Consider the following 24,959-nt stretch of genomic DNA (forward strand, 5'->3'; position numbering starts at 1 on the left):
CGTTTCATTAGAGGCCGACATGACCATGTCGGCAATGTCAGACCAAATCCTCCGAAATGCATGGGAGTGGAGGTTTCCCATGCCCACCCCATGTCAGATCCTCCCACCTGGTGCTGCCAGCATTCACGAGGGCCTCATTGGCCTCCTCGCTGAAGGGCTTGGCCCTATGCCTCTCAACTGATCCCTCCATGTCGATTAATATCAGATAAATCAGACCACAAAATGCTTTCTCCTCTCTCTCTCTCCCCAACCCTCACAGAGCTTCTGAGCATGTGTGATGACCCCTGACCTCCCAAATCACGGAGGAGCATCAACCTGAAGGAAAAAAATCAAGCTGCACATGCGCAGTATAGCGTTGCTAGGGAAGCTTTTTTTTTCATTCACTTCTGTTTTCTTTGGGCGACCGTGAGATCGCCGAGAAATCACATCGCCCATTTGGCATCGCCGGGGTAAGGCCGAGTGGAAAATCGCTAAAAAAAAAATGGGCCTTGTGCCGGCGATCAGCATGGGCGATACATCCTAGATTGCTGCAACAAGGTCCATTTTTTGGGGCCTTAGCCACCAAGTGGAAAGTCTAGCCCCATGGTTCACTGAATGTACTTAGCTCATTGATATTGGGAGCTCCAGGGAATTCTATGGTCCCTGGCCTGGCTATGCATTAGTAAAGATTTCAACTTGTGTACTGTGATGGAAGTATACAATGATGTCAGGAGTGGCTTTATTACAGGATTATTATAAAGCTTCTAAAAATATACTGTTTTCAGCAATTAAGAGAAAATTGCCCAATTTTATTCCTCTCCTCTTAAGGTGCTGACTTGTTTTATAAAAGGGAAATGAATGAATATTTGAAAAAGAAAAATGTAAGAATATGGGAAAAGGGCTGGAGAATAGGACTAAAGATAGTTCAAGAGACATGGGTCTGAATCACTTCTTTCTGTGCTGTAACATTCTATGATTCTTGGTGTAGGACAGTTCCTTTTTTTTTTAAATCATCCAAGAATCCAACACTTGCAGAAAGCCGTCATCATGTTTAAGAATCTCCAAAACAAGCTGCTGAGAAATCTTTACAGGGAGAGTTTATGGCCTGGAATTTCCTTATGTTGCTCCCGCTCTGCTGCCTTATCTTCGGCAGTTACGGCAACAGAACGGGAGCAATGCTGAGAAAATTGCTCCTCTGCAACCAAATAAAGATAGGCACCAAACGCTGGATGCATTGACTTACCTGACCTCCACGTAATACGTTCCAGCAACTGTGCTTTCAAGGCTCAGATTTTCTTCTTCAACTTTCCCTTGAACATCTGTGTGGTGGAGATTTATGCAGGACAGCTTGCAATGTGCCTGTCCTCTTAATGTCCTAGGCATCCAAGTTCAGTGCTGCATATCAGACTTACTTGTCACTAAATGATTAATCCAAGTGAGGGGCTTTGGAAAGAGATATGCTCACCGTGAGGCTGACTCTCCCTCCAGGAGACTGAGTGACAGGTGCCCTTTTCCTCTACTTCCTGAAACAATTTAACTTTATGCCAAAAATCCACCCCACAGCTATGCATGGATCCCACACTAGGGATCCATTGCATACATAGGTATTTTGAAACGGGAAGGAGAACTGTTTGAACTCGTATCTTGTATACCACAAGCTTACCCTGCTTTGGGACTTTGAAGAAAGACTAAAGCACCCTTTACCCCTTCTCAGCATGATTGAGAAGAACTGCATCCAAGCTAAAGTTGGAACCCATCAGAACCCTCGGGCAACAAGATTAGATCCTCCCCTCCCCCTACGTATCTTGCAATAAATACCTTTGGGTTTCCCTCTTGACTCAATTTATTTGTGTTCTTTTTTAATTTAAAAGAACATACATTTTATCGTGCCTTTCACAGCCTCAGGATTTTCCAAAATGCTTTACAAACAAACAATTCATTTTGAAGTGCAGGGTAAAGGAAGTAACTGTGGCAAAACACCATAAAATTATATTTATTTAAATAAGATTGCTAAGATTGTGCCATCTCTATCTTTCCATTTTATATGGAGCTTGAACCCAAGTAAGTTTAAATCTGTCCCTGACGAGCTAAAGCTATTTCCAAAGATGGATATATAGGTACCAGAAAAATGAACATAAATTTGACCTGGTCATGTCAAACCATGTTGCAAAAATTGGACTGCATTCAAATGCTGAATCAGAGTGCCTGTGAGATAATTCATCGGCACAGGAAGATGAACAGTGCAGACAGGGTTTATCCAACCTGTTCCTCCCAGTGCCTTGTTCAGAAGGCCATTCTTCATATGAGCCCAAGCAGTGTGTTTTGACATATTATTCAACCATGGCATTGCTTGAGGAGGTTAAAGCTTTCACTTATCTTTGGATCTGTTGAGATTCACTCAGTATGTCATAAGAACATAAGAAATAGAAACATAGAAAATAGGTGCAGGAGTAGGCCATTCAGCCCTTCGAGCCTACACTGCCATTCAATAAGATCATGGCTGATCATTCCCTCAGTACCTCTTTCCTTATTTCTCTCCATACCCCTTGATCCCCTTAGCCGTAAGGGCCATATCTAACTCCCTCTTGAATATAGCCAATGAACTGGCATCAACAACTCTCTGCGGCAGGGAATTCCATAGGTTAACAACTCTCTGAGTGAAGAAGTTTCTCCTCATCTCAGACCTAAATGCCTACCCCTTATCCTAAGATTATGTTCCCTGGTTCTGGACTTCCCCAACATCGGAAACATTCTTCCCGCATCTAACCTGTCCAGTCCCGTCAGAATCTTATACGTTTCTATGAGATCCCCTCTCATCTTTCTAAACTCCAGTGAATAAAGGTCCAGTTGATTCAGTCTCTCCTCATATGACAGTCCAGCCATCCCTGGAATCAGTCTGGTGAACCTTCGCTGCAATCCCTCAAGAGCAAGAACGCCCTTCCTCATATTAGGAGACCAAAACTGTACACAATATTCCAGGTGAGGCCTCACTAAGGCCTTGTACAAATGCAGTAAGACCTACCTGTTCCTATACTCAAATCCCCTAGCTATGAAGGCCAACATACCATTTGCTGCCTTCACCGCCTGCTGTACCTGCATGCCCACTTTCAGTGACTGATGAACCATGACACCTAGGTTTCGTTGCACTTCCCCTTTTCCTAATCTGCCGCCATCCAGACAATATTCTGCCTTCGTGTTTTTGCCCGCAAAATGGATAACCTCACATTTATCCACATTATACTGCATCTGCCATGCATTTGCCCACTCACCTAACTTGTCCAAGTCACCCTGCAGCCTCTTAGCGTCCACCTCACAGCTCACACTGCCACCCAGTTTAGTGTCATCCGCAAACTTGGAGATATTACACTCAATTCCTTCATCTAAATCGTTGATGTATATTGTAAAGAGCTGGGGTCCCAGCACCAAGCCCTGCGGCACGCCACTAGTCACTGCCTGCCATTCTGAAAAGGACCCGTTTATTTAAAATTTAACATTTAAAATTCTGATGGGGTTAGACAGGTTAGATGCAGGAAGAATGTTCCCAATGTTGGGGAAGTCCAGAACCAGAGGTCACAGTCTAAGGATAAGGGGTAAGCCATTTAGGACCGAGATGCGGAGGAACTTCTTCACCCAGAGAGTGGTGAACTTGTGGAATTCTCTACCACAGAAAGTTGTTGAGGCCAATTCACTAAATATATTCAAAAAGGAGTTAGATGAGGTCCTTACTACTAGGGGGATCAAGGGGTATAGCGAGAAAGCAGGAATGGGGTACTGAAGTTGAATGTTCAGCCATGAACTCATTGAATGGCGGTGCAGGCTAGAAGGACCGAATGGCCTACTCCTGCACATATTTTCTTTGTTTCTATCCCGACTCTCTTCTTCCTGTCTGTCCTCTTCTCTATCTACGTCAGTATATTACCCCCAATACCATGCGCTTTGATTTTGCACACCAATCTCTTGTGCGGGACCTTGTCAAAAGCCTTTTGAAAGTCCAAATACACCACATCCACTGGTTCTCCCTTGTCCACTCTGCTAGTTACATCCTCAAAAAATTCCAGAAGATTCATCAAGCATGATTTCCCTTTCATAAATCCATGCTGACTTGGTCCGATCCTTTCACTGCTTTCCAAATGCGTTGCTATTTCATCCTTAATGATTGATTCCAACATTTTCCCCACTACTGATGTCAGGCTAACCGGTCTATAATTATCCATTTTCTCTCTCCCTCCTTTTTTAAAAAGTGGTGTTACATTAGCTACCCTCCAGTCCATAGGAACTGATCCAGAGTCGATAGACTGTTGGAAAATGATCACCAATGCATCCACTATTTCTAGGGCCACTTCCTTAAGTACTCTGGGATGCAGACTATCAGGCCCCGGGGATTTATCGGCCTTCATTCCCATCAATTTCCCTAACACAATTTCCCGCCTAATAAGGATATCGTTCCGTTCCTCCTTCTCACTAGATCTACTGTCCCCTAGTACAATCGGAAGGTTATTTGTGTCTTCCTTCGTGAAGACAGAACCGAAGTATTTGTTCACTTGGTCTGCCATTTCTTTATGCCCCATTATAAATTCACCTGAATCCAACTGCAAGGGACCTACATTTGTCTTCACTAATCTTTTTCTCTTCACATATTTATAGAAGCTTTTGCAGTCAGTTTTTATGTTCCCTGCAAGCTTCCTCTCGTACTCTATTTTCCCCCTCTTAATTAAACCCTTCGTCTTCCTCTGTTGAATTCTAAATTTCTCCCAGTCCTCAGGTTTGTTGCTTTTTCCACCTAAATTATATGCCTCTTCCTTGGCTTTAACACTATCCTTATTTTCCCTTGTTAGCCATCATTGAGCCACCTTCCCCGTTTTATTTTTACTTCAGACAGGGATGTACAATTGCTGAAGTTCATCCATGTGATCTTTAAATGTTTGCCATTGCCTATCCACCGTCAATCCTTTAAGTATCATTCGTCAGTCTATTCTAGCCAATTCACGCCTTATATCGTCGCAGTTACCTTTCCTTAAGTTCAGGCACCTAGTTTCCGAATTAACCGTGTCACTCTCCATCTTAATAAAGAATTCTACCATATTATGGTCACTCTTCCCCAAGGGGCCTCGCACAACAAGATTGCTAATTAGTCCCTTCTCATTACACGTCACCCAGTCTAGGATGGCCAGCTCTCTCGTTGGAGCAGGAGTAGTCCATACAGCTCATCGAACCTGATCACCATTCAATTAGATCATGGCTGAACTTCTACATCCCTATCTCCATATCCTTTGATTCCCTTAGTGTCCAAATATCTAACAATCTCAATCTTCAATATACACATAGTCTGAACATCCCATTTGGGTAGAGCATTCCAAAGATTCACAACCCTCTGAGTGAAGAAGTTTCTCCTCATTTCAGAGTAAATGACTGACCCCTTATCCTGAGACTATGGCCCCTAGTTCCAGACTCTCCAGCCAGGGCAAACAGTCTCTAAGAATGTATATGTTTTAATGAGATCACCTCTCATTCTTCTGAACTCCAGAGAATGTAGGCCCATTCTACTCACTCTCTCCTCATAGGGCAGCCCCCTCATCCCAGGAATCAATCTATTGAATCTTTGTTGCACCCCCTCTAAGGCAAGTACATCCTTCCTTTGGTAAGGAGACCAAAACTGTACACAGTATTCCAGGTATATGCTTACCAAAGCCTTATAGAATTGCAGCAAGACTTCCTTACTCTTATACTCCAACCCCTTGCAATAAAGGCTAACATACTATTTGCCTTCCTAATTGATTGCTGTACCTGCATGTTAACTTTCTGTGATGCGTTTAAAAGGATTCCCAAATCCCACTGAATACCAACATTTACTAGTCTTTCACCTTTTTTAAAAAATTCTGCTTTTCTTTCTTCCTACCGAAGTAGATAATTTCACACTTACCCACATTATACTCCATCTGCCACCTTCTTGCAGTCTCTTTGCGTCTTCCTCACAGCTTACTTTCCCACCTAGCTTTGCATCATTTGCAAACTTGGATATATTACACTTGGTCCTCTCATCTAAGTCATTGATATGGATTGTAAATAGCTGAGGCCCAAGCACTGATCCTTGCGGCACTCCACTAATCACACTCTGCCATCCTGAAAAAGACCCGTTTATTCATGCTCTCTGTTTTCTGTCTGTGAACCAATGCTTAATCCATGCTAATATATTACCTCAATCCCGTCAGCCCTAATCTTGTGTGGCACCTGAAAATGCCTTCTGAAAATCCAAATGTACTGTTCAACATTCACTGTTCCCCTCCCTTATTTACCCTCAAAAGTTCTTAATAAATTTGACAAATATGATTTCCCTTTCATATGCACATGATAATATTTTGTTAGCTGCTGACATCAGTCACCATGAGTGACTTGTATGCCATATGAGATATGTAATTCTGTCACCAGGTTGCTGGGAGGTCCCCTTCTCGCTATCTCCCACTGCCAGAAGCTCTGCCACTCCACTTATTTCCAGCGTCTCCTCCTCTGCTGGCGACAGGGGTTTGCTAGTGCTGTTGGAGAGGATTTAAACTAGCTTGGCAGGGGGATGGGAACCTGAGAATAGATTCAGTAGCAAGGCGAGTAAAGCTGGAATTAGAAAGCAAAAATGTAGAAAGTGAGTTTGAAGGAGAGAGGAAACAAACAGGAAAAAAGGTTAATAAAACAAATTTAAAAGCTCTTTGTCTAACTGCACGTAGCATTCGTAACAAAATAGATGAGTTGATGGCACAAATAGATACAAATGGGTGTGATCTGATAGCCATTACAGAGACATGGTTGCAAGGTGACCAGGACTGGGAACTAAATATTCAGGGGTATTTGACAATTTCGGACGGTCAGACAGAAAGGAAAAGGAGGTGGGGTAGCACTGTCAATAAAGGATGGGATCAGTGCATTAGTGAGAAACAATATTGGCTCAGAGGATCAAGATGTTGAATCAGTTTGGGTGGAGATAAGGAATAATTAAGGGGAAAAGCCGCTGGTGGGCGTAGTCTATAGGCCCCCGAACAATAGCTATACTGTTGCATGCAGTATAAATCAAGAAATAATGGAGGCTTGTAATAAAGGAACGGCAATAAACATGGGTGATTTTAATCTTCATATTGATTGGAGAAAGCAAATTGGCCAGGGTAGCCATGAGGAGGAGTTCATGGCGTGTATCCGGGATAGTTTCCTTGAACAGTACATTGCGGAACCAACCAGGGAGCAGACTATCTTGGATCTAGTACTGTGTAATGAGGCAGGATTAATAAATGATTTTGTAGTAAAAGATCCTCTAGGAATGAGTGACCATATGATGGTTGAATTTCAAATTCAGTTGGAGGGTGAGAAAGTTGGTTCTCAAACCAGGGTCCTAAGCTTAAATAAAGGAAACTACAAAGGTTTGAGGGCAGAGTTGGCTAAAGTAAACTGGGAAAATAGACTAAAGAATGGGAGGTTGATGAGCAGTGGCAGACATTTAAGGAGATATTTCATAACTCGCAACAAAAATATATCCCAATGAGAAGGAAAGACTGTAAGAGAAGGGATAACCATCCGTGGCTAACTAAGGGAATAAGGGAGGGTATCAAATTGAAAACAAAGGGATACAATGTGGTCAAGACGAGTGGGAGGCCAGAGGATTGGGACATTTTTTTAAGCCAGCAGAGAACGACTAAAAAAATGATGGAGAGGGAAGATAGATTATGAAAGTAAACTAGCACAAAATATAAAAACAGATAGTAAGAGTTTCTACAGGTACATAAAAAGGAAAAGAGTGGCGAAAGTAAATGTTGGTCCCCTGGAGGATGAGACTGGGGAATTAATAATGGAGAATATGGAAATGGCAGAGTCGTTGAACAAATATGTTGTATCGGTCTTCACGGTAGAAGACACTAAAAACATCCCTATAGTGGATAATCAAGCGGCTATAGGTAGGAAGGAACTTAATACAATCACTATCACTAATGAAGTAGTACTCAGTAAAATAATGGGACTAAAGGCGGACAAGTCCCCTGAATCTGATGCCTTACATTCAAGGGTCTTAAGAGAAGTGGCTGCAGAGATAGTGGATGCAATGGTTTTAATCTACCAAAATTCCCTGGATTCTGGGGTGGTCCCAGCAGATTGGAAAACCGCAAATGTAATGCCCCTATTTAAAAAAGGAGGCGGACAAAAAGCAGGAAACTATAGACCAGTTAGCCTAACATCTGTGGTTGGGAAAATGCTGGAGTCCATTATTAAGGAAGCAGTAGCGGGACATTTGGAAAAGCATAATTCAATCAAGTAGAATCAGCATGGTTTTATAAAAGGGAAATCATGTTTGACAAATTTGCTGGAGTTCTTTGAAGATGTAACGAGTATGGTGGATAAGGGGGAACCATGGATGTAGTGTATTTGGATTTCCAGAAGGCATTCGATAAGGTACCACATAAGAGGTTACTGCACAAGATAAAAGCTCACGGGGTTGGGGGTAATATATTAGCATGGATAGAGGATTTGATAACTAACAGAAAACAGAGAGTTGGGATAAATGGGTCATGTTCCAGTTGGCAAACAGTGACTAGTGGGGTGCCGCAGGGATCAGTGCTGGATCCTCAACTATTTACAATCTATATTAATGACTTGGGTGAAGGGACTGAGTGTAATGTAGCCAAGTTTGCTGATGATACAAAGATGGATGGGAAAGCAAATTGTGAGGAGGACACAACAAATCTGCAGAGATATAGACAGGCTGAGTGAGTGGGCAAAAATTTGGCAGATGGAGTATAATGTGGGAAAATGTGAGTTATCCACGTTGACAGAAATAATCGAAAAGCCAATTATAATTTAAGTGGAGAAAAATTGCAAAGTGCTGCAGTACAAAGAGACCTGGGGGTGCTTGTGCATGAAACACAAAAAGTTAGTAGGCAGGTACAGCAAGTGATCAGGAAGGCAAATGAATGTTGGACTTTATTGCAAGGGGGATTGCAAGCAGAGAAGTCCTGCTACAACTGTACAGGGTGTTGGTGATGGTGATGCCACACCTGGAGTACTGCGTACAGTTTTGGTCAAGGATATACTTTGCATTAGAGGCTGTTCAGAGAAGGTTCACTAGGTTGATTCCGGAGATGAGGGGGTTGACTTATGAAGATAGGTTGAGTAGGTTGGGCCTATACTCAATGGAGTTCAGAAGAATGAGAGGTGATCTTATTGAAACTTACAAGATAAAGAGGGGGCTCGACAAGGTGGATGCAGAGAGGATATTTCCACTCATAGGGGAAACTAAAACTAGGGGACATAGTCTTAGAATAAGGGACCGCCCATTTAAAACTGAGATGAGGAGAAATTTCTTCTCAAGACGGTTGTAAATCTATGGAATTCTCTGCCCCAGAGAGCTGTGGAGGCTGGGTCATTGAATATATTTAAGGCGGAGATAGACAGATTTTTGAGCGATAAGGGATTAAAGGGTTATGGGGAACGAGCAGGGAAGTGGAGCTGAGTCCATGATCAGATCAGTCATGATCTTATTGAATGGCGGAGCTAGCTCGAGGGGCCAAATGGCCTACTCCTGCTCCCATTTCTTATGTTCTTATATTGGAGGGCCTCCTCTGGTTCTTTGCCTTTCTCTGTTGTTCTGCACTGTTCTGCAAGGAGGGAAAGAGAACTTTGAGTGAGAGTGATGGAATGGGTGTAAACGATGCATGTGCGACATCTGTAGAGGATACCAAATGGCGGCCTCCTGTGGCGTTACTTTCTACATTACTTACAGCCTACATTAGGCTGAGGGCGAGTGTCAGTGGTGGATGGTCAGATGGTGATGTGAGTAGGTGCATAGAGTGAGGGATGGGTGCATCTGCAAGGTAGGTTGGTGTGAGGAGTGACGTGCAGGAGTAGGTTTGGGAAGGCACAGTGATGTAGTTGGGGTGATACGCACATCAGGATGAAGTTGAATGAGGCATTGTACTCACCTGTCCTGACCTCATGAGATCATTAAATCTCTTGCGGCACTGTATCCAGGAGTGGCTCACTACACCGCTGCTACTGACTTCTTGGGCGATCTCCAGTCTTGCCCTCTTGGTTTCACTGGCTGGTCTTCTCCTGCCGTTACCAGAGAATAGGACCCCCCTTCATGTTCTGACTCCCTGGACCAGGACTTCCAGGGAGGCATCCGAAAATGTGCGCTGGGACTGCATCCTCCCTTGCACCCTCACAAAAGTCTTTGATAGATAAGAATAGGCACCTCTCCCAGTCACCTCTAAGCCTCCTACAACAACCTTCACCTGTGATGTGTGCAAGGCTCCTTTAAATATCTGAGCTGAAAGCAAGTCATTGGTAATGCCATCAGACCCGCTCTAGTTAATTGGCCGGGAAACCCGCATGACTCATTCAATTGCTTTAATTCAATTTAAACGCACAGTGCAACCCGCGCTGATGAAAACTTTGTGATGTTGACCTGCTACTCGGCTCACACGCACCCACCCCGACTCTAAAGTAAAAATTCCAGCCAAAATGTTTCATCTGCCATTTCCTTATTCCCCATTATAATTTCTTCTGTCTCGGTCCCTAAGGGGCCCACGTTTACATTCACTAATCTCTTTTTATATGCTTATAAAGACAGATTAGAAACAGAAAATAGGTGCAGGAGTAGGCCATTCGGCCCTTCAAGCCTACATCACCATTCAATAAGATCATGGCTGATCATTCCCTCAGTATCGCTTTCCTGCTTTCTCTCCATACCCCTTCATCTCCTTAGCCGCAAGGACCATATCTAACTCCCTCTTGAATATATCCAATGAACTGGCATCAACAACTCTCTGCAGGAGGGAATTCCATAGGTTAACAACTCTCTGAGTGAAGAAGTTTCTCCTCATCTCAGTCCTAAATGGCCTACCCCTTATCCTAAGACTATGTCCCCTGGTTCTGGACTTCCCCAACATCGGGAACATTCTTCCCGCATCTAACCTGTCCAGTCCCATCAGAATCTTATAAGTTTCTATGAGATCCCTCTCATCCTTCTAAATTCCAGTTAATACAGGCTCAATCGATCCAGTCTCTCCTCATACATCAGTCAGCTATCCCGGGAATCAGTCTGGTGAACCTTCGCTGCACTCCCTCAATAGCAAGAATGTCCTTCCTCAGATTAGGAGACCAAAACTGAACACAATATTCCAGGTGAGGCCTCACCAAGGCCCTGTACAACTGCAGTAAGACCTCCCTGCTCCAAAATTCAAATCCCCTAGCTATGAAGGCCAACATACCATTTGCCACCTTCACCGCCTGCTGTACCTGCATGCCAACTTTCAATGACTGATGTACCATGACACCCAGGTCTCGTTGCACCTCCCCTTTTCCTAATCTGCCGCCATTCAGATAATATTCTGCCTTCGTGTTTTTGCCCCCAAGGTGGATAACCTCACATTTATCTACATTATACTGCATCTGCCATGCATTTGCCCACTCACCTAACCTGTCCAAGTCACCCTGCAGCTTCTTAGCGTCCTCCTCACACCTCACACCGCCACCCAGTTTAGTGTCGTCTTCAAACTTGGAGATATTACACTCAATTCCTTCATTCAAATCATTGATGTATATTGTAGTAGCTGCGGCACCCCAGTAGTCACTGCCTGTCATTCTGAAAAGGACCTGTTTATCCCGACTCTCTGCTTCCTGTCTGCCAACCAGTTCTCGATCCACATCAGTACATTACCCCCACTACCATGTGCTTTAATTTTGCACACCAATTTCTTGTGTGGGACCTTGTCAAAAGCCTTTTGAAAGTCCAAATACACCACATCCACTGGTTCTCCACTCTACCAGTTACATCATCAAAAAATTCCAGACGATTTGTCCAGCAGGATTTCCCTTTCATAAATCCATTCTGACTTGGACCGATCCTGTCACTGCTTTCCAAATGCGCTGCTATTTCATCCTTAATGATTCCAACATTTTCCCTACTACTGATGTCAGGCTAACCGGTCTATAATTACCCATTTTCTCTCTCCCTCCTTTTTTAAAGAGTGGTGTTACATTAGCTACCCTCCAGTCCATAGGGACTGATCCAGAGTCGATAGACTGTTGGAAAATGATCACCAATGCATCCACTATTTCTCGGGCCACTTCCTTAAGTACTCTGGGATGCAGACTATCAAGCCCCGGGGATTTATCGGCCTTCAATCCCATCAATTTCCTGCCGAATAAGGATATCCTTCAGTTCCTCCTTCTCACTAGGCCCTCGGTCCCCTAGTACAATCAGAAGGTTATTTGTGTCTTCCTTCGTGAAGACAGAACCAAAATATTTGTTCAACTGGTCTGCCATTTCTTTGTTCCCCATTATAAATTCACCTGAATCTGACTGCAAGGGACCTACGTTTGTCTTCACTAATCTTTTTCTCTTCACATATCTATAGAAGCTTTTGCAGTCAGCTTTTATGTTCCCAGCAAGCTTCCTCTCATACTCTATTTTCCCCCTCTTAATTAAACCCTTAGTCCTCCCCTGCTGAATTCTAAATTTCTCCAGTCCTCAGGTTTGCTGCTTTTTCTGGCCAATTTATATGCCTTTTCCTTGGGTTTAACACTATCCTTAATTTCCCTTGTTGGCCACGGTTGAGCCACCTTCCCCGTTTTATTTTTACTCCAAACAGGGATGTACAATTGTTGAAGTTCATCCATGTGGTCCTTAAATGCTTGTCATTGCCTATCCACCATCAACCCTTTAAGTATCATTCGCCAGTCTATTCTAGCCAATTCACGTCTCATACCATTGAAGTTACCTTTCCTTAAGTTCAGGACCCTAGTCATTGAATTAACTGTGTCACTCTCCATCTTAATAAAGAATTCTACCATATTATGGTCACTCTTCCCCACGGGGCCTCGCACAACAAGATTGCTAATTAGTCCTTTCTCATTACACATCACCCAGTCTAGGATGGTCAGCCCTCTAGTTGGTTCCTCGACATATTGGTCTGGAAAATCATCCCTAATACACTCCAGGAAATCCTCCTCCACCGTATTGCTACTAGTTTGGCTAGCCCAATCTATTTGTAGTCAGAGTAGGAATCGCATTTCTTTACATTTCTTGCTTGTTTATTCTCATCCTATTTTCTCCCTCTTTATCAATTTCTTGGTCATCCTTTGCTGATTATTAAAACGTTTCCAATCCTCAGGCTTCATTCTCTTTTGGCAACATTGTAAGCTTCATTTAATCTAGTACTATCCTTAATTTCTCTAATTATCCATGGCAGTGCCACTTTTCCAGTGGAGTTATTATTCCTCAAGGGAATGCATATTCGTTGAGAATTAGGAATTATTTCTTTAAATGTTTGCAATTGCTTATCTAGCGTCATATCTTTTAATCTAATTTCCCAATCTACCTCAGCCAACTCGTCCCTCATACCTCCTTAATTATTTGCACTCTTTACTAGGTGCTCAGCTTTACAGTTTTACAAGCATTTTCTTTGGGAACAATATGTAACAAATAAGTCATCTTCAAACTGTACTGGGCAAACAGCTGTATGCAACATCGTATGATGTAAGAGAATTAATGGCGACCTGCAAAATTCCTATGTGGTGACGAGAGTAACACCAGATGAGCACAGCTGTCCAGCACATTTAATATCTGCTGATGAAAGTTACACAAGAGGCAATAAAAGGAAGGATTCTTTTTTGGGGGTGGGGGAGGAGAGGGGAAAGTAGTGCAATATTTGGCTTAGTGTTGGGAAAAGATTGGAACTGACTGCAAATTCTGGTTCTTTATTTTCATACTAATTTTCAATTTTTCTGACTTTTGTTGCAGAAGCTCCGCAAATCTGTTTGAGAACTGGTATTTGCTGGTTCAGTTTGGCGACTGGGTGAATGTTGCCTTACAGCAATTGATGAAGGCAGATAATATCTCTGAGATGCTGCTTTGGCTTTTGATGTTCTATCATAAGCCATATATGGACAACCAACAAGAGAATCATTTACTGGTGGGTTTCCATCATGTGGAATAGATTTGACCAATAAATAACCTACTATTTTTAGTTTTTTACCTTTTTCAAGTTTCCTTGCACCATCCTAGGGGATTAGAAGATTGGTTGCTGCTTCTACCAATGGCAGATTCATAAGTCTTGCATCAAGAATTATTAAAATAATTATGAAGAGCAAACTTGAACATTAGCTGTATTATCTGGTAAATGACAGCTAACTGAAGGAAAGATCCTGTTTGACTAACCTTGACATTTTTGAGGAAATGATATCCCAAGTAAAAACTGGAAAAAATTGTGATGTACTGTACTTAGATTTCCAAAAGCTTTTTGACAAATTCTTAACAAAAGACTGCTACTGAAACTGAAAACATTGGGAATTCAAGGTAAAACCTTGTGTGGAAAAGAAATTGTCTGAGGGCAAGAAAGCTGCAGTTATTGTTAGGGGAGTGATGTTGGGGTGGGGGAGGTTGTGAAAGGCACTATATAAATGCAAGTGTTTCTTTTCTTTTTGATTCATGTTATAGTACACTTTGATGGATGTTGGCAATCTCTGGAACCTTGCCCATGTTACCATTCTCCACTTTTGAACTAGACAGCTAGCATCAGCAGACAAGCAAGCTATTCAACAAAACTTGGAAGTATAGTGAACAGTGAGGAAGAGAGTGATAGACTTCAGGAAGACATAGAAAGGCTGGTGAAATGGGCAGACAAGTAGCAGATGAAATTTAATGCAGAAAAGTATGAATAAATGCAAGTATTCCTAATCCACATTAACAACTTGAATTTTGAAACCCCAATGCAAATCAGTAAAATTTACAAATTACACTAAACTGGAAGCAGCCAGGGCCCTGCAAAAGCAGTTCGATAAAATTTGCAAATGAACAGAATTTTGGTGATGAAATTTATTATGAACAAAAACAAGATCAAAATGGGTGTCGTAGGTATATTGTGGATGGTGTCGAGATGGGGGAAATTGAAAGAGTCAGGGATGACTATAGTTTTGGCACGCCAAATCATTGTGCACCAGTAATAAACAAAGTGAATACAAAAATTCCAGAGTGGAGGAGGGCAGGCTTCTTAAAGGCCTTAGCAGAACTCTCACTGGCTGAGAACTGACATTACTCCCACTGAGGCCTGAAGTGGATTACCTTTCAAAAAAACGCTCCACAGGCTCCTTGAGCCTCCTTTTATCTGGTGGAGTGACATGACATTGCTCTGACTTTGCTGTCGGAGGAAGGGGTGAGTAATTTGATTTACCGTTACTGGTATGAAGTGCCTACCAAAGTATGCAAATGACCCCGGTCCCTGTAATTTTTGACGGTATGCACCTTTTCACTTGGGTGGATTTACAGCCTATCCTGCTGCATTTCTGCTGATGGAGCAGGCCGATCAAATTTTGAGGCCAGAGGCTGTTACAGATGTATCTGCGGTTCACAATGTAACTATGGTTCACCCACTGCCGACGCCCCCAAAACTTTTGGAAATCAGAAGGCCAGGCAGTGTTAAATATTGTAGGCAGGCACCCAGAACGACTGGGATGCCCACCTTTGCCGCAGCACCAGTAGGTCTGTGGAGTCATCCTCAAGTTAATCTAAAAGTGCTGCTCGTAACTTCTACCAGTTTTGACAGTGCAATGGATTGCTTGAGTAATTCTGGACAGTTGGCACTCTGGCATCCATCATTGCTAATTGTGGAACTGAGGGAAATGTGTCGTGTGATGTATTTCTTTCATTTTAAATTTGATTTAATATTCCTGCCCAATTGTGGGTGGGCATATTATGGGCCCACCACCAAAACAGCTGGGATTTCCATTAGGGCTGAAAAGGGCGCCGAATTCTGCCTGATCCAAGTTCCACACTAGCCCTCCCCTACTGCCATGAAGCCACAGTCTCCTTGTAATTTCAAAGCCAATAAACTTAGATTTTTTGAGGTACAATTTGATGATTATGGTGAAGTGACCTCAATGTCATTTGTTTGTAAATGTTGGATTTTAAATGCCACAGCTCACTGAAGCTCCAATTTATAGGCAGTTAGCATAGAAACAGGCCATTTGGCCCAAACAATCCATGCCAGTATTTATGCTCCACTTGTGCCTCCTCCTATCTTTCCTCATCTAACTATCAGCATAACCCTCCAGTCCCTTCTCTCTCATATGCTTATCTAGCTTCCCTTTAAATGCATCTATACAATTTGCCTCAACTAATCCTTGTGGTGGTGAGTTCCACGTTCTCACCATTCTCTGGATAAAGAAGTTACTTCTAAATTCCCTACGGTGACTATCTTATATAGATGGTCTCTAGTTTTGCTCTTCCCCACAAGTGGAAACACTCTCTCTGTGTACTCTATCAAAACCTTTCATAATTTTAAAGCCCTCTTAGATCACCCCTCAGCCTTCTCTGTTCATCCTTTCCTGATGGGTATAACCTCGCAGTTCTGCTATCATCATTGTAAATCTTTTTTGCACCCTCTCCAGTGCCTTTATGTCCTAGTTATAATATACCAACCAGAACTGTACGCAGTGCTCCAAGTTTGAACCAAGGTTCAATGCAAGTTTAGCGTAACTTCTCTACTTTTGAATTCTATCCTTCTAGAAATAAACCCCAGTGCTTGGTTTGCATTTGTTATGGTCTTATTAACCTGTGTCGCTACTTTTAGTGATTTGTGTATTTGTACTCCCAGATCTCTTTGTTCCTCTACACCATTTATTTTCCAAATAATATGTGACCTCTATATTTTTCTTACTAAAATATAATACCTCACACTTATCTATGTTGAAATTAATTTGCCAATTATATGCCCATTCTGCAATTTGTTGCAACCTTCCTCAGTAGTGATTATTCCCGCCGCCCCCCCCTCCCCCAAATTTGGTGTCATCTTCAAATTTAGAAATTGTGTTTGCGCTAAGTCTAAATAGTTAATATAAATTGTGAACAATGGTCTCGGCACTGATCCTTGTGGGAACTATTTCCCATCTTCTGCCACTCTGAAGAGCTACCCTTTACCCCTACTCTCTGCTTTCTGTCTTGCAGCCAGCTAGCTACTTGTCTCCCGACTCTACATGCTCTGACATTATTCATTAGTCTGTTATGTGGTACCTTATCGAAGGCATTTTGGAAATCTAAATATATTGCATCTACTGCATTACCCTTGTCTACTCTCTCTGTCACCTCTTCAGAAGAATTCAGTGAGGTTAGTCAAGACTTTCCCTTTGGAAATTCATGTTGACTATTGGTTATATTTTTTGTTAATTGATGTTTAATCTATTTTCTCCTTTAATAAGAGAGTCCAGTATTTTTCCTACTACCGATCTTAAGCTGACGGGTCTATATAGTTCCCAACACATGGTCTATTTCCCTTATTAAATATAGTATAATGATAATTCATTATTAAATTTGTGTAATAATGCCTCTGCTATCTCTTCCCTAGATTCTTCTAAAATGCACGGATGTACTCCATCTGGATCTCTTTTGAGTTGGATTAGTTTATTTAATATTTCTCCCCTTTTTACTTTTAATGTGGCTGTATCATTTCTAATGTCCACCTGATCCGCCTCCCTGAGAAATACTGATGCAAAATAGTAATTTAATATTTTTGCCATTTCCCTGTCACTGCCTGTGATTTTTATCCTGGCCGTCCCTTAATGGCCCTATTCGCATCCGACTTACTTTATTAAATTATGTGCCTGTAGAATATTTTACTATCTTGTTTTATGTTCCTTGATAACTTCATACTTCCTCTTTGCCTTCCTAATTTTTTTTTTGACTTCTCTCCCAGTCTCTTTGCATTCTCCCTCGTCATGTTTTCTCCTGCTGTCTGTGTAAACATAGAAAATAGGTGCAGGAGTAGGCCCTTCGAGCCTGCACCACCATTCAATATGATCATGGTTGATCATGCACTTCAGTACCCCATTCCTGCTTTCTCTCCATACCCCTTTAGCCGTAAGGGCCACATCTAACTCCCTTTTGAATATATCTTACGAACTGACCTCAAAAACTTTCTGTGGTAGAGAATTCCACATGCTCACAACTCTCTGAGTGAAGAAGTTTCTCCTCATCTTGGTCCTAAATGGCTTACCCCTTATCCTTAGACTGTGACCCCTGGTTCTGGACTTCCCCAACATCGGGAACATTCATCCTGCATCTAACCTGTCCAATCCCGTCAGAATTTTATATGTTTCTTTGAGATCCCCCTCATTCTTCTAAATTCCATTGAATATAAGCGAGTCGATCCAGTCTTTCTTCACATGTCATCCCGGGAATCAGTCTGGTGAACCTTTGTTGCACTCCCTCAATAGCAAGAATGTCCTTCCTCAGATTACGAGACCAAAACTGTACACAATATTCAAAGTGTGGCCTCACCAAAGCCCTGTATAACTGTAGTAAGACCTCCCTGCTCCTATACTCAAATCCTCTCGCTGTGAAGGCCAACATGCCCTTTGCCTTCTTCACCGGCTGCTGTACCTGCATGCCAACTTTCAATGACTGATGTACCATGACACCCAGGTCTCGTTGCACCTCCCCTTTTATTAATCTGTCACCATTCACATAATAATCTGCCTTCCTGTTTTTACCACCAAAGTGGATAACCTCACATTTATCTAGATTATACCACATCTGCCATGTATTTGCCCACTCACCTAACCTGTCCAAGTCACCCTGCAGCCTCTTAGCATCCTCCTCACAGCTCACACTGCCACCCAGCTTAGTGTCATATGCAAACTTGGAGATATTACATTCAATTCCTTCATCTAAATCATTAATGTATATTGTAAATAGCTGGGGTCCCAGCACTGAACCTTGCGGCACCCCATGAGTCACTGCCTGCCATTCTGAAAAGGACCCGTTTATTCCCACTCTTTGCTTCCTGTCTGCCAACCTGTTCTCTATCCATGTCAATACATTCCCCCAATACCATGTGCTTTAATTTTTCACACTAATCTCTTGTGTGGGATCTTATCAAAAGCCTTTTGAAAGTCTAAATACACCACATCCACTGGCTCCCCCTTGTCCACTCTACTCGTTACATCCTGAAAAAATTAAGATTTGTCAAGCATGATTTCCCTTTCATAAATCCATGCTGACTTGGACCGATCCTGTCACTGCTTTACAAATGCGCTGCTATTACATCTTTAATAATTGATTCCAACATTTTCCCCACCACTGATGTCAGGCTGACTGGTCTATAATTCCCTGTTTTCTCTCTCCTTTCTTTTTTAAAAAGTGGGGTTACATTAGCTACCCTCCAGTCCATAGGAACTGATCCAGAGTCTAATGAATGTTGGAAAATGACTACCAATGCTTCCACTATTTCTAGGGCCACTTCCTTAAGTACTCTGGGATGCAGACTATTAGGCCCTGAGGATTTATCAGCCTTCAATCCCACCAATTTTCCAAACCCAATTTGCTGACTAATAATGATTTCCTTTAGTTCCTCCTTCTTGCTAGACCCTCGGTCCCCTAGTATTTCCGGAAGGTTATTTGTGTCTTCCTTAGTGAAGACAGAACCAAAGTATTTGTTCAATTGGTCTGCCATTTCTTTGTTCCCCATTATAAATTCACCTGATTCTGACTGTAAGGGACCTACATTTGTCTTCACAAATCTTTTTCTCTTCCCGTATCTGTAGAAGCTTTTGCAGTCAGTTTTTATGTTCCCTGCAAGCTTACTCTCATACTCTATTTCCCCCCTCCTAATTAAACCCGTTGTCCTCCTCTGCTGAATTCTAAATTTCTCCCAGTCCTCAGGTTTGCTGCTTTTTCTTCCTTGGATTTAACACTATCCCTAAATTCCCTTTTAAGCCACGGTTGAGCCACCTTCCCCGTTTTATTTTTACGCCAGGCAGGGATGTACAATTGTTGTAGCTCACCCTTGTGATCTTTAAATGTCTGCCATTGCCTATCCACCGTCAACCCTTTAAGTATCATTCGCCAGTCTATCCTGGCCAAATCACGTCTCATACCGTCAAAGTTTCCTTTCTTTAAGTTCAGGACTCTAGTCTCTGAATTAACTGTGTCACTCTCCATCTTCATGAAGAATTCTATCATATTATGGTCACTCTTCCCCAAGGGGCCTCGCACAACAAGATTGCTAATTAATCCTCTCTCATTACACAAGACCCAGTCTAGGATGGCCAGCTCACTAGTTGGTTCCTCCTCATATTGGTCTAGAAAACCATCCCTTATACACTCCAAGAAATCCTCCTCCACCATATTGCTACCAGTTGTTTAGCATAATCTGTATGTAGATTAAAGTCACCCATGATAACTTCTGTACCTTTATTGCACGCATCCCTAATTTCCTGTTTGATGCCATTCCCAACCTCATTATGACTATTTGGTGGTCTGTACACAACTCCCACTAGCGTTTTCTGCCCTTTGGTGTTCCGCAGCTCTACCCATACAGATTCCACCTCATCCAAGCTAATATCCTTCCTTACTATTGCGTTAATCTCTTTAGCCAGCAACGCTACCCCACCTCCTTTTCCTTTCAGTCTATCTTTCCTGAATATTGAATACCCCTGGATGTTGAGTTCCCAGCCATGTCTCCAATTATATCATATCCGTTAACAGTATGTCTCTTTCCTCACCCTCAATTTTTCCCTTGTGTCGTTATTCGTGCATGGTGTTTAGTGTGTTTTAGCAGAATACATTTTTCTAGGTTCAGTTGAACATCATTTTAAATGTTTCCTATTGCTGTTCTACATCATTGTTTGCCAATATAGTCGTCCATTTTATTTTCCCAAATTCTATCCTCAGCCATTCAAAATCATCTTTTCTCCAATTTATTACCCTGTTCAGTCATGCTTGATCCTTCTCAATTATTATCCTAAACCATATATTATGGTCACTATTGCCTAGATGTTTCCTTACTTTTACTGCTCTTACCTGCTCTGCTTCATTCCCTATTGCCAGATCCAGTAGCGAATCCTCCCTCCTTGAGCTTCTTACATAGTGGATTAGAAAGGAGTCGCGTACACATTGTCAGAACTACATTCTCTTATCCCCTTTATCTACCTCTTCTGGCCAATTAATTTTGTATTAATTGTTTGATTTAATAAACTGAGGAACAGAAGAGTGTCTGTGGGGGATGGTAATAATGGAACAGCTTGACTTAGTGCAAGTCAGAAAATTAGTAGCTGCATTTTGTACAAGTTCAGAGTTTACAAAGTGTGGACGAAGGAAGACCAGAAAAGAGAGCATGACAATAAAGTCTGAAAGTTACAGACGCACGGGTAAGAGTTTCAGCAGCGGAGAGCTGAGATGGGCAATGTTACAGTGATAAAAATAAATGGACTTGATAATGCGAGTGATACTGGATTGGAAATTAAACTTGGGATCAAATGTTTCAGAGTCTCATTCAGCCTGTGAGAGACCAAGGAGGATAATGGGTTTGTAGCAGGCATTGGCTCGGATGTCCTGCTTTCCAGCTGAAAGAAGTTATGACTCAGCCGAGACTTGATATTGAAGGGACCGTCTGACAGCAAGGAGGTGACTGTGAGTTGAGAAAGATAGTGGAGAGGTAGAGCTAGGCATTGTCGACTTGATTATTGGAGGGGCTCTGAAGGTGATGTGGGGAAGGAAAGAGAAGCCATTGCTGGATATGTGCTGGCTGTATCTGTACGAGTCAGAGAGGTATAACGCAAAGGCAAGTCCATGGAGCTGGGCACAGGAGAGGCAATTGAGGATGGCATGTTTTATTTTGGGTAAAACATCTGATCCTAAATCATCAATTAATGGTTAATAATCCACCAGCTCCTACACTAGACAACCTCAACAAATTAAAACACAAGACTTCAGTTAACTTTATTTTCTATTTCAGTATAAAAATGAATAAATCATTCATTATAAGTCATGTCTGATAGTGTTATGGGGAGCTTTACATTTTGATTTGTTTTGCTATTGCTTTCAGAGTGAATACTTAATACTGCCTCCTCCTCCACTGCCTTCTAGAAATAACCTTTCAGCTTAATAAGAAAGATGTCCTGAAACGTTGAGTGTAATCGGACATCTCATCAGTTCAGGTCAAATTGCATTGTGATGGGATTTTATTGATCCTTGACTGTAATGTCTAAGTGAACTGCTGGAGGAGCTTTCTGCTCTTTTCCCACAGTATAAATGCTAATCAAATCTGTTAAGGGACTTTCTCCACCTACATCCATTATGAAAAGACAGACTCTGGCTTAGTGCCCTATGTAGTTAATCCGGCAGGGCAGAATAGTTCCGAGTTTCCACTTTTCCTCGTAAAGCTTTCCCTCGGCACTGTGTGCGCTTAAATGCATATGTGTGTTTAAAGCGTGTTTTACAGCCAATGAAGTACTTTTGATGTGTAATCGCTGTAGGAATTTTATAATCACCTTTTTGTTTTAGAACTATTCCAATCTATAGTTTGCTTAAATACTCCCCACAGGAAGATGTAAAATCGGTGTACCATCGAATAAAGGTTCTCAGCAACAAGACAACTTTGAATCTCGAGGATGTGCGGATTGCTTTGGTCACTGGGAATCTGTCCACAGAACAAAGTCACCTTAAAGACTTAATCAATCACCTCCTTGTGAGCTTTTTGTTATTTTCAGCTAGTGGACGCAGAATAGCAAAGGAGTCTGTGCAACTTGTGAGTATCTGAAGTTGCTTTTAATACATTATCAGTCTTCAATTATTGAATCTGCTCTTTTCAGCTAATGTGATTTGAATCATTAAAAAAGAAATCTTGCCATCATGGCCCCTTTTTAAACTAAAAATTAATGCACTTATTTATTTCCATCCATATTTAGCAGAAATAACTTCTTTTAGAATTCAATAATTCTAGAGCCGCCTGGATGTCTAGGGACTTACAGGGGAAGATAAAGAAAAAAAGGGACGCTTATGTCATATACCAATGGCTAAATACTATAGAATCTTTAGAGGAATATAGAAAGTTAAGAGGCAAAATTAAAAAGGATATTTATTAGGAATGCTAAGAACACGAGAAATTCTTGGCGAGTAAAATTAAGGAAAACCCTAAGATGTTCTAAATATATTAAGAATAAGAGGGTAAGGCCTATTAGAGACCATGAAGCTAATCTTTGTGTGGAAGCGGAAGATGTTGGTAAGGTTCTTAAAGCATACTTTGCATCTGTTTTCACAAAGGAAAGCGGCAATGCAGATACTGCTATCGAGGAGGAGTGTGATACTCTGGATTAAATAAATATAGTGAGAGAGGATGTATTCAGGGGTTTAGCAGCTTTGATAGTTTTCGAGACCAATATGTCGAGGAACCAACTAGAGCAGGCCATCCTAGACTAGATCTTGTGTAATGAGAGGGAACTAATTAGCAATCTTGTTGTGCGAGGCCCCTTGGGGAAGAGTGACGATAATCCGGTATAATTCTTCATTAAGATGGAGAGTGACACAGTTAATTCAGAGACTAGGCCCTTAACTTAAAGAAAGGTAACTTCGATGGTATGAGACGTGAATTGGCTAGAATAGACTGGCGAACAATACTTAAAGGGTTGATGGTAAATAGGCAATGGCAGACATTGAAAGATCACATGGATGAACTACAACAATTGTACATCCCTGTCTGGCGTAAAAATAAAATGGGGAAGGTGGCTCAACCGTAGCTAACAAGGAAAATTAAGGATAGTGTTAAATCCAAGGAAGAGGCATATAAATTGGCCAGAAAAAGCAGCAAACCTGAGGACTGGGAGTAATTTAGAATTCAGCAGAGGGGGACTAAGGGTTTAATTAGGAGGGGGGAAATAGAGTATGAGAATAAGCTTGCAGGGAACATAAAGACTGACTGCAAAAGCTTCTGTAGATATGTGAAGAGAAAAAGATTAGTGAAGGCAAACATAGGTTCCTTGCAGTCAGAATCAGATGAATTCATAATGGGGAACAAGGAAATGGCAGACCAATTGACCAAATACTTTGGTTCTGTCTTCACTAAGGAAGACACAAATAACCTCCCGAAAATACTAGGGGACCGAGACTCTAGCGAGAAGGAGGAACTGAGGGAAATCCTTATTAGTCAGGAGATGGTGTTAGGGAAATTGATGGGATTGAAGGCCGATAAATCCCCAGGGCCTGATAGTCTGCATCCCAGAGTACTTAAGGAAGTGGCCCTAGAAATAGTAGATGCATTGGTGGTCATTTTCCAACATTCCATGGACTCTGGATCAGTTCCTATGGATTGGAGAGTAGCTAATGTAACTCCACTTTTTCAAAAAGGAGAGAGAAAACAGGGAATTATAGTCCGGTTAGCCTGACCTCGGTAATGGGGAAAATGCTGGAATCAATTATTAAAGGTAATAGCAGCACATTTGGAAAGCAGTGACTGGATCGGTCCAAGTCAGCATGGATTTATGAAAGGGAAATCATGCTTCACAAACCTTCTAGAATTTTGTGAGAATATAACTAGTAGACTGGATAAGGGAGAACCAGTGGATGTGGCGTATTTGAACTTTCATAAGGCTTTTGACAAGGTCCCACACGAGATTCGTGTGCAAAATGCACGTGGGATTGGGGGTGATGTATTGACGTGGATAGAGAACTGGTTGGCAGACAGGAAGCAAAGAGTGGGAATAAACGGGTCCTTTTCAGAACGGCAGGCAGTGACTAGTGGGGTACTGCAAGGTTCAATGCTGGTACCCCAACTATTTACAATATATATTAATGATTTAGACAAAGGAATTGAATGTAATATCTCCAAGTTTGCAGATGACACTAAACTGGGTGGCGGTGTGAGCTGTGAGGAGGACGCTAAGAGGCTGCAGGGTGACTTGGACAGGTTAGGTGAGTGGGCAAATACATGGCAGATGCAGTATAATGTGGATAAGTGTAAGGTTATCCACTTTGGTGGCAAAAACAGGAAGGCAGATTATCTGAATGGTGACAGATTAGTAAAAGGAGAGGTGCAACGAGACCTGGGTGTCATGGTACATCAGTCATTGAAAGTAGGTACAGCAGGCAGTTAAGAAAGCAAATGGCATGTTGGTCTTCATAGCGAGAGGATTTGAGTATAGGAGCAGGGAGGTCTTGCTGCAGTTGTACAGGGCCTTGGTGA

At 42.0% G+C, this 24,959-nt stretch overlaps 1 protein-coding gene across 4 annotated transcripts in view; it reads left to right on the forward strand.

Moving 5' to 3' along the window:
• The window catches only part of fancc (FA complementation group C), a 330,390-nt gene that overhangs the window by 299,783 nt on the left and 5,648 nt on the right, over positions 1-24,959 (forward strand). For 3 of the 4 annotated variants that reach the window (XM_070882002.1, XM_070881996.1, XM_070882011.1), the window contains exons 13-14: positions 13,751-13,922; positions 22,326-22,529. In XM_070882002.1, coding sequence (XP_070738103.1) covers positions 13,751-13,922; positions 22,326-22,529 — 376 coding nt within the window. Of the gene's footprint in view, positions 1-13,750; positions 13,923-14,446; positions 14,658-22,325; positions 22,530-24,959 lie in introns of those variants that run through there. The other variant, XM_070882020.1, reaches the window with a different exon arrangement.

Source organism: Pristiophorus japonicus, chromosome 1, assembly GCF_044704955.1.
Source record: "Pristiophorus japonicus isolate sPriJap1 chromosome 1, sPriJap1.hap1, whole genome shotgun sequence".
NCBI classification, from domain to species: Eukaryota; Metazoa; Chordata; class Chondrichthyes; family Pristiophoridae; genus Pristiophorus; species Pristiophorus japonicus.